Source organism: Artemia sp. Qi Xiang Cuo, chromosome 3, assembly GCF_049724085.1.
Source record: "Artemia sp. Qi Xiang Cuo chromosome 3, ASM4972408v1, whole genome shotgun sequence".
NCBI lineage: Eukaryota > Metazoa > Arthropoda > Branchiopoda > Anostraca > Artemiidae > Artemia > Artemia sp. Qi Xiang Cuo.
In genome coordinates, this window is record NC_142796.1 from 13,927,852 (window position 1) to 13,939,011 (window position 11,160).

General features: G+C 36.7%; 1 protein-coding gene across 1 annotated transcript in view; it reads left to right on the top strand.

Annotated features, from left to right (window-relative positions):
* The window catches only part of LOC148953789 (glycine receptor subunit alpha-2-like), a 222,983-nt gene that overhangs the window by 165,460 nt on the left and 46,363 nt on the right, over positions 1 to 11,160 (top strand). The window contains exon 7 of the mRNA XM_089085900.1: positions 6,180 to 6,280. Coding sequence (XP_088942026.1) covers positions 6,180 to 6,280 — 101 coding nt within the window. The remainder of the gene's footprint in view (positions 1 to 6,179; positions 6,281 to 11,160) is intronic.

An 11,160-nucleotide genomic window follows, 5' to 3' on the forward strand; every position in this document is an offset into this window, starting at 1 on the left:
AAAGTACAAATTGTACTCTGACTTTTAGAAAGCATAGGAGTTTAGAAGCCTACTCATATTAATTTCTGCTCGTTTTGAGTTTGACTCTGTTATTTATATCAATTTCGGTTTGTTCTGGGTTTCATTAATTTATTGATACTGATTTGTGATAGTTGTATGCTTGGTAGATTATTTGATTCTATTTTTGTTTATCTTTTGTTTAATAGAGTTCTTTACTTTTTTAAAAAGGGTTATATTGGGGAAAAAGTTTTATTAATTAATTTATTTAAAAATTCAAGGTTGAAGGACTACTTTAACAGTTAAAAAAATTTGAAGCTAGGATAAAACAGTATCCAGGCAATTACACCATATTTTTTTTTTGGGGGGGGGGGGCTAAGGCAGGGAGAATGGAACCTCTTAGATTTTGGTGGGTTTTTTTGCGCCTTCATTAAAGATACTCGATTTTCAGTGTTTTCATTTGAAAGAATCGAAAAGAACAAAATCACCCCCTCTAAGCAAATTTGATATTTAAAGACATTCAGATGGTATAAGGAAAGGTAATATAAGTTAAGAACATTTCTTCTGCATATTAAATAAAAAAAACAAGGTTTTTCAACTGAGAGTAAGGAGCAACATTAAAAATCGAAATGAACAGAAATTATTCCGTATATGAAGCGATTCACACCCTCCTTGCTCTTCAAACTGAAGTTTTAAGGACTTTTAAAAAAGCTTCCTACTCGTATTGTACGGCCCTTGTGTTTCAGGAGTCGTTCTGAAAAATTGGGGCAAATAGTCAAACTTTAACGTAAAAAGCAAGGTATTGAGGAGGGAGCAACCCCTTCATATGCGAAATAATTTCTGTTCGTATTTAGTTTTAACGCTGCTCCTTACTCTCAGTTACAAAATGTGTTTTTTTTAATCTAGTTTCTGATAATTTTTCAAATATTGCCGGTGAATTTGGTTCACCCTGTACGAAAAATTTACTTGTGTGAAAATTTCCTCCTACGATAAGTACACTCCCTCTTTTAAATTTCTTCCGAACAATTCCATGCCTGCGAAAAATACCCTCCTGTCCCTCCGTAAAAGTTCTTGTTGTTGATTTGGCCTGAAAAATTATCCTTAGCATGCTTTCATTTGAAAAAAAAAGACTTTAAGCTCTAATTGATTTTCTGGAACTGTGTCAAAATTTCCCTGGAAAGATCACCTTCGGATATTTTTCTCAATTACAAAATCTCCCCCCCTCACTGAAAGATTTATGTATTTTTTCGAACAACAAATACTATGCGCAAACAACGGGCTAATTTTAAAACTTAAAGACCTTCCAACTATGCTGAAAAAAATAACTATCTCAAAATTTTAATAAAAATCTCACAATTTTTTGGGGAAAAAGGTACGTTGGAATTTGAGCTAGTTGCCCTCCAATATTTTTGGTCACTTAAAAAGAGTCCTAGAAATTTTATTTTCCGTTCAAATGAGGCCTCTTCCAGTGTTCTAGGACGATTGTCTCGGTGTGATCACCCCTGGAAAAAAAATAAATACTCATCCGTGATCTTTTTTCTGAAAAAAAAATAATTGAAAATTCTGCATTTTTCAGGTGATGAGCTTGAAACTTTTACAGTAGGGTTCTGTGATACGCTTAACCTGGTGGTGTGATTTTAATAAAAATTATTTATCTTTTAAGGAGTGATTCCCCCTTTTTTCGGAAATGGGGAAAATTTTCTTAGTCTCACTAGGCTTAAGGTGACACTAAGCTTAATGAATCTTAAATATTTGGAATCAGCCTAATAAGTTGATCCTTTTGATATATCTATTTTTATCACAATTCTATTCTTTAGAGTTTTGGTTACTATTGAGCTTTGTCGCTCCTTACTTACAGCTCGCCACCACGAACTGTTTGATAATTAAAATTCTATTCCTGAACATATCTCAAAAGCAAGAAGTTTTCTTCTTGCTAGTTATATTTTTTACATTTCTTCGTGTTCAAAAAGCTTCCTATTCGAATTAAACAGCCCTTGTGTTTTAGGAGACGTTCTTAAAAAATTGGGAGACATAGGCAAACTTTAGCGTAAAGAGCAAGGTATTAAGGATGGGGTAACCCCTTCATATACAGAATAATTTCTGTTCATTTTTAGTTTGAAAATTCACCACCCTCAGGAACATAAGCAAATGCCAAGGGAGAGAGAGAGAGTGTGTATAAGGTATCCATAGAGAGTAAACAAGACTTATTGGATTAGTTTCGGAAAGAGTTTTTTTTGGAAACAGGGGACACCGCAAAAAAGTAATTCATATAGTAGTTTGATCCACCTATTACGTACCCAAGGTTATTGAGTGACTTTTGAGCTAACTGCCTGTAAATATATGACAGTTTAATAAAACGTAAAAAAAGCAAGGTAACTTGCGCCCAGTGAAAAACTGTATAAATATTCGGTTTCCTCCATTTTTCACATTTTCTTGTCTCACCAACGTGATCTTTAGCACAGGGTAACAAAAAAAAAAAATTTTGAAAATCGTCCAGGGTTTTCCAGCTGAATTAGACTAATTTTGATGCTCTGAGTCTGAAAATGACCTTGGTTTTTCTCAGTCAGGTCAGAATTTTTACTACAGAAATTAAAAAAAATTCCTTTTTTTGTACAAAAACAAATTTCAGTGGATCATCAGCTGAGAAACACCTTACGATTCTTTCCGTTTTCCTCAAGAAATAACCGTCAGCACATTCAAATTTAATTTTTATTTACTCCATAAAAATTGTAAGCATAATTCATAATAGTAATAAAAGAATGAGCGTTACGTGACATAAAATTTTAGAGTTCCCAGCATAAATCGGTGTTCTTTGATTCCCGTGTGTGAGCAGCTGCTGGGTTGTCTATCTTCAGCGACCAGCAGTAGTCAACCATCATGACTGCATCCCATCTTCCCAGGTACCTCTCCTTCATTTGGCGCATTTCCTGGTGGAACCTTTCTCCCTGCTCGTCGCTCATCACCCCAAGGTTTCAGGAAACCTCTATGTCTGAGAACAGTAGAATCTTTCTACTGATCAAACACCCGAGTTTTAGGAAGGCCTCTATCATGCATCTGACAAGTATGGCATGGTTTACTGCCTTCGTATTCCCCAATAAGTTGTTCACCATCTGTACAACCGATTTCCACCTACCGCACTTTAGCGTTTTCATTGAGTTTTCGAACTTTGTGCCCTATGCTGCCGTATCTGTGGGCCATCTAAAATACCGGCCTTCAGCTTCTCAATGGTCAGTCAAGGAAAGGCTCAGCACAGGTAGATGAAGCACCTGCCATCCTTGTCCAAAGCGCGTATGAACTGATTTATTAATCCAAGCTTCAGATGTAGTTTTGGGAACAATATATTCTCCCAGTCAACAAGAGGTTTGTCTATGATGTTTCTCGCCCCAGTTACTAACTGCTCTGGTGCCAGTCACCCTTTCTTTACATAGTGCTGGGATCTGTCTCGGCTGTTCCACATACATATAAAGCATGGTTACTTCGTGAACCCGTACTGCTGACCCAATAGAAAGTTCATCGTCTTGAAGTCGACACAGATGATCCATTGGTGATGCTCATATTGGATTTTGTCGAGCACGTACTTCCCTGATTCATATTTTTATTTGAGAGTTATGGAGTGCACAATAAGGATTGAGGCGAATTGGTTCCCGTTGTGGAGGAGCACACACTTCAAAGAGCGCTTGTTGCTCTCAATAAAGAGTTGCCAGTCCCATGGATCATATTGAGGAGCGACGAGTTTACCGAGAAGACTGGTGATATCTCGGTAGTACACAAGTTCTTACTCGTGGCAGAAGAACGTCATGTAGTCCTCATACCTTCTACGACAGAAATTGATATATGCGTCTTCACCAAATAGATTTTCTTTTTGAGTCTGGAGGCCAACAGCTCTGAGGAAGTCTTCGACAAGTTGAGATACCGAACCAAATCATTAAGCTCACATTGTGAAAAGGGCTCCAGACTATCTTGTGCCTTATACTCCTCTTCTATAGATCCTCCTTCACTTGCACTGGTGGCCTTGTTGTCACTGTCGGGAAGCTCTGTGAACGCTGGTATAGGAATGTTTTGGAATGAGCAATTGGAAAGTGAGCAGATGGAAGGTCGGAGTACTGGAGGCTGTGTTAATTCTTCCGGGTGATGCGAGTAGTACTGATGTCATAGAAGCTACAACCCGGTGCATGGTCCAATGGCTCCCTTCAAACCATTGGAATCCCAACCTTCAGTGAAGTTTTCGCGCCATTTCTCCGCTGTTGAAGGTATTCCAAACACGTCTTACACATCATGTCCGGTACCCATTACTTATCTTGGTCACCCAGTTTGACTTCCAAGTAAGCATCTTAGGTACGCTTTACAAATCCTATGATGTTTCTCCTGTCCACTGACAGCCTGTAATCTATGCAGATGTAGCAGAAAACATCAGTATCATTCCTGCATGACCGTCGCGCCGAAGCCATATTGATCAAGTGAAAGAAATAGAAAAATGCAGGTTAATGTCAGGCAGTGAAATTTAGAATCAATTTGATTGGCTAAGCATAAAAATTAAATTGCTAATTAAATTACTTAATTGCTAAGCAATTAAATAGCCTTGCAATCCCGCATACACGAATGCAGATACCTTAGAGAAATAAACTAATGTTGTAATTCGATATATTCTACAAGCAAAATATGATTGAACTCGAAACCACTTATATTAGCATATGTATAGCACGTCAGGTAAGCCTATGGCTGTATCTCAAAAAGTTGACTTGATAGAGCAAAATCAATGTGATATTCGGACTCAGAACACCAAAATTAGTCTAAATCAGATGAAAAAAACCCGGCGATTTTTTGGCTGTTACCCAGTGTAATTATTTACGACAAGCTTACAGAGAGCAAGTTACCAAGACTGCTCAAAGTTGTTTTGATATATCTAAAGAAACGTAATAGCCTAATTATTGAAAAAGTTAAAACAAATGTAGTTCACCTCGTTATGTATTGGAGCAGTAGGAAAATTTGTATTCAAGGCAATGTTAAATAAAGTGTATAATTTACTTAGTATTAGTTTGTTTAGGTTTTTCTGTGTATGATTCTTATAAGAGTTTTTCATCGCTTTATATCGTGATTATTTAAATTGTCTAGCTTTACTTTAAAGATTTTAGACGATCAATGGAGATAAAAGCTTAAATTTGATTTTGCTGTTTTCTCGGTAAACTAAATATAGAAACGCATACACTTTTGGCGGGTATAATCCTTAATCAGAAAAATGAATCGAATAAACTAAAAAATCTCAAATATTGTGGCTTGACATTTGTAAACCTTTACCACAATAAGAAAATAATACTGAGTTAAACATGTAAAATACACAGGAAAACATAAGCCAAACAGTCCCAGTATATTATTTGTTACATTATTTTGTCACAAAAAAATACTATATAACAGCTATAGTCATAAGAACTATTATATAACAACTATTATGTCAAGAATAACCTAAACGATTAATAAAAAAATAAATAAAAAATGTATCATAAACATATTTTGTATAAAAAGAAACAATAAAATCCAATTTGAAAACGACAATAGTTGTTTCTGCTATCACACGAAGGATTTATTAAGAATTCTTGCTGAAGAATTATAATAGTCTTATAGGTCATGGTCTATTTATTTTTTTGTTGTTATTTTTTCTCTTTCTTCCTTGTAGTTAGTGCGTTGATTCTGTATAACTTGCTCCTTTTCTATTTGTTGTTGAGCTGGTTTTATTTTACTTTTTTCCATTGGTAAAGATTTTTGATGTAAAGCCGAAATGTCTGGGCTTTTTTATATTCACTATCTTGATTAGATATTTTTCGTTGCCTATATTTTTCACTTTTCTTTCTTTATAAGTGAAAAGCCAGTAAGGTCTAATTTCTTTTTTTCAGAATTTGTCTCTACCCGATACGCCAGCCTTTCAAATCTGCCTTTATAAAATCGAGAAATAATTTGAAAACCTTTAAAGACGTTCATTCAGATAATATCCACACTCCAAATAAACTCCAGCAATTTTATAGAATTATCTGAATTTATTGATAACATGGTTAGTCATTTACTCCAGACTTTTTTTTATTAAATATACCATCTTGTAGAAAAAAAAATGATACAAAAGAAAACAACGCCGTGAAAATTCCTTTTGTCGTATGCTAAGATCCGTGACTAATCTCCTTTTCTACTTATAGGTAACTTCACTTGTCTTGAAGTGGTTTTCGTGCTTAAGAGACGATTGGGCTATTATCTCTTTCATACATATATACCAACCTGCCTCATAGTTATTATGTCAGTAAGTGTTTTATCGCTTTTCTAGGACACAAATTAGGTCACAGAAAAGGCAGGGCAAATGAATTTTGAGCTGATTTTCTTCGTTAAACTTGTAATAAAGGGTTCAAATAGATACAGTGACATCAGTCAATGAATCACTTCTCTGTTTGTCATTAATAAACTGCAAACTACGCTTATAATTATTATGATTCAGGCGCTTCTGAATTACTAGTCTGAGAGTTGAAATTTATAAGTCCTTTTATAGAAATCATATTTCATGATCTTTTTGCATTTTATCTCAAACTTGGGAGCCACCTCGTTCATTATGCTATGAGCACTCAAGTCTTCATTATTTTTTAATCCTTTCCGTACCGACTATAACTCCTTTTTCCCGAACAAATCTTGCTTTACTTCCAAATTGTCAAAACAAAACCGTTCTTTCCTATATCGTTTCCTGCAGTTTTATCACCATTTAACACATTCTCAAAAAACCTCGTTTCTTAAAGCTTGTTTCTTCCCATGAAAAGTTAGAAAACTAAATATAAAAATTTGAGCATGTTCTCGCTGCAAAGTGAAAAAAGAATTCTGCAGATTTTTTTTCTTCAACTTTCATGGCGCCAGATCGCTAAAAATTTAGAACATGGTATGCCACGAGTCAACGATTCTCCTAGGTTTTCTCTGTAGAACTGTGTCTGTTGAACTTCTTTAAAAGGAATCAAAAGAAGGATTTCGGAGATAAAATTCTTAGGTAGAACAGAGCGGACAGTGTTGCAGCGTTTTAAGTCGTCTCTTCCCTATGGCTTTTTCGGCCAAAGTCGCCCGTTGGTTTTTACTATTTTTGGCAACTTCAGCCTTTTTCAGCTGGTGAAGTATCTATTGAATTCTAACAGCCATATAGCAATCTCTATGTTATTTGCGTACGCCTCTACACCTTTTCAAAGAGATTCAGAACTCCCTCACATGGCCTTATACTTCCGGTCCATCCTGTGCTAGTTGGGTTATTGACTTACCAAGGCCAACCAGACAGGTTTCTGGTGGGTATAGTCTGGTTTGGTGGGTATAGTCTGGTTTGGTGGGTATAGTTTGGTTTTGTGGGTATATTCTTGTTCGGTGGGTATAATCTGGTTTGGTGGGTATAGTCTAGTTTGGTGAGTATAGTCTGGTTTGATGGGTATAGTCTGGTTTGATGGGTATAGTCTGGTTCGGTTTTTCAAAGAGAGTGAGTATTACACTTTACTTTTTTTTTGTTTTTGTTTGATTTTGTTTTTTTTTAAATTGAAAACTAGAGATTGTCAAATTGAGTATTTAGGAATTGTTTTGATTGACATTTTTGCCCAAAGGGATAAGGAATTCGCAAATTGGAAACTATGAACGATATTAATTAATGTTTTGAATAATAGGAGTGTGAATGATTCTAATTAATGATTGGATTGTATGAAGGTGGAGAAAAAAAAAGGATTAAACTGATTAGCAGTTAAGGTAACCCCGAAGGGGTTGTTAACTCAGGTAATTTGTTATAAATTTGAAACAACATCAGTCTATGAGTAGAATGGGGGGTACCAGCCCCACGAGAACAATACCCCTTCGAATCCCGATCCGGACACTTTTTTTAAAAACTCCCACGTGGTTAATGGTCCTAATATGGGCATAGAGTCATCAGGGAGAACACGTTGTTAATGGGGTCAATGACCTGTTTTTCCAAGGTCGATGTTGTTGTTGCCAAGGCAATTGTCAAGGTCAATGTTGTTGTTGTTGTAAGTGCCGGCTCACAGCGAATGTAAAGATTCAGAAATAGTATTTGTTATTGTTATTGTTTTGGACATGTAAATGCTCGAGGTGAATGTCATGGTGTCCAGAAATAGTATTTGTTGTTGTTGCTCGAGCCAAATGTTATGAGTTTCCCGGAAACAGATAGATCACGTGTTTCCTTCTCAGCCAATCAGTGAGTCGGTTACATCCCCCTTCTCAGCCAATCAGAGGGCTTGTTACATATGGTTTTCCCCGTTACATAACAATTCGCCCTTGAGATTTCGTATATAACGGACATGCAATGTGATTCAAATATCAGAAAGTATTTTGACACCGTGTAAACAACTACAATGGATAATATTGATGAATTAGAAGCGTTGGCAACTTCAATTTACCATGCAAGTTCTGTTTTAGTACATTTTCAAATAAAATTATTTTCCTTGGACATCCTCCAGTATATTCAGCTAAAACGTAAATATATTCCTTTACCCCCCCCCCCCACATACAATACAAACATCACTTTACAATCTTTATACTCACTAGGAAAACATAAAATATATTCTTTTACCCTCAAAACCTAACCCCATCCCCCATTGTTTTACAACCAAAATTCCAGCAAAAAGAAATAATTTTCTTTCGAAAAATTATAGCCTTTCTCTATTGTGATATAAAGTGTCTACTGACTTCCGTCACTGTTGTTATTAATCCGCTCTGGTTTGACACAAGGCTCTCCGGCGCGAGGCATATAATTAGCTCTGACCCTTTTTAAAGCATTTCCTGCTCATTAGCAGTTTAGTTTCCAAAGATTTCACAGATTCAAACGGACACGACTAAAAACATGTTTTTATTTATTGTATAACTGAAAAAGAATCATAGCTTAGATCAATGCTTCGATGTTTGACTAAATATACACATTTTCAACGTTTAGTATTAGGGGGGGGGGATTTTCTTCAAACAAACTAGGCAGGCTTTTGAACGGCTCAGTGAGCCATAATTCTCAGATTCAAAAAAGGATGCAATTAGTATATTTCACGAAATTTTTTACGTTGTGCTTTCTTAGTGATAAACTAAACAAAATTATATGGATGAGGGTACTAACTTTCTTTCTGTAAAAAAGGGTCAAATTATTTTGAAACTAATTTTTTCTCTTATTTTTAAGACAAATTATGAAGAATGTATGGCGCCACCGCCCGCTAAGAAAGTGAGAGTGGACGAGACACGACCATCCATTATTAAGTACGCTGGCTCGACCCAAAAACATGTGCAATCATCTGTACAAGAATGTAATGCCGCCGGCCCGTCCACCTTCCATCATACGTTGCCTGGGCCTTCAAGAGCTACCCCACTTATGCAAGGTCAGGAATTGGCCCTCTAGCATGCACTACCTGGTCCTTCGGGTACCCAAGTGCAGCCGGGATATGCAAAGGTAAGCATTTTTTACTACCTATCTCTTTCTTCCAATGTTTTTTTCTTTTTCAATCCCAAATATAAACATATCTCAGCGGGATATTAACCCCTCACCCCCAACCATTGTTTTAATTTTCTCTCCCTTGGAGATATCTAAAGGTAATTTTTTGCAAAGAAACCGCTCTTTTCTAATCTTTGCTATCGCTTTGATATCTCATAAGCGAATATTTTTAGGTAATTTCTATTAATAATCACTGCCTTTGAAACTCAAAATGCAATTTTTTCTAATCTTTGCTATTTTCTATGCATTCTCTCTCTCTCATCGCCGATATCTCATAAGTGAATATTTTTCATGGGTAATTTCTAGTCAATTAATGCTCACCATTTGAAACTCTAAATCCCCTATTTTTTACAATTGATTATCACAAAGTTTTATGAGAAGGAACTGCGAGATTATTCATATTTATCTATTTGTCACATATGGATCCCGTAATTTGTGCAAGGATATTTTAAAATAGCCTTCAATCTTACAAACCCTTGCCAATATTTTAGTGATGGGGAAACATTGTTGACGATATACTGAGTTAACGGTTTACAGCATTTAAGTGTACTGTTTTCTCGTCTGAAGTTCGGTCTTGGAAATCGGAACACTCACGCGGCGGCTTACAATAATTGTGAGTTAATGAAGAGTTCACCGAACTTGTAGAACGGAATTAGAGAGAAACTTGGACTTATGCAGTCTAAGCGAATATTTCAACTTTTTGCGGGCATTATGTAAACGGCTGGGAGCCGCGGAGCCCGGAATGCGCCAGTTGGTCCGGGAAGCGCCGGGGGGGGCATGGTTAGGGAAGCGCCGGGGGATGCGCCACGGGTCAGGGAAGTGTCACAGGGATGCGCCACGAGTCCGGGGAGCGTGGGGGGAAGCGCCGCGGGTCAGGGATGCGCTGTGGCTCCGAAAAGCGCCGAAAAAAAAAAAAAAACAGCATGGTTGATTTGAACACTGAAAATAAGCTATTTTTTTCACAAAATCAAATTACAGCCTTCCATGTAAAAGCGACGTTTTAGTTTGTAAATATCTTATATTAAGTTGGAAATTGACTGCTTTCAGAATATCGATAGTTGTGGGGGGAACAGTGAATTAACCAAATGCTACTATGTGCATACTGCTACTACTACTAAGCGCTGACTTTAAATAATAATCCAAATTTTAACTGTAGGGATGATTTGAACACTTTGAAAATAAGCTATTTTTTCATTTGTAGGTTGTCCTGGTTCCATACTCGCCATCTCCCCCCTGCTCGTCAGTTGGAGAAGGAGAGGATGCACACGTGGAGTCCCCCAACAATTTAACATGGGACGATAACATTGAAGTACCTTTTAATATTGACGAGTTTTTAGATGATTTTCTTTTTAATTTAGATAGTAGCACAGTTGAACTGGGGGACTTGAGCAAAAATACCTTGCAAATTTTAGACGATTTTACCCGGGAATTAACCGGGAACCTCCTCCTCCAGCCTCCGATACCCTAACGACTCCACTTCGAACAACTGAAGTGGAGCATTCGCCAGATATTGTTGAACACCTTGGGGGAGGGGGTAATATACAAGAGGGGGAGGGGGGTACACCATTTCCCGATTTTCAGCTGTCCAACAGAATTTTAAATAATATAGTTGTTTTCACTGCAACGTTTGGGGATCCTTTTAATACACTTATGGGGGGAAAATTTGTTTTTGACCCTGTAGAAAT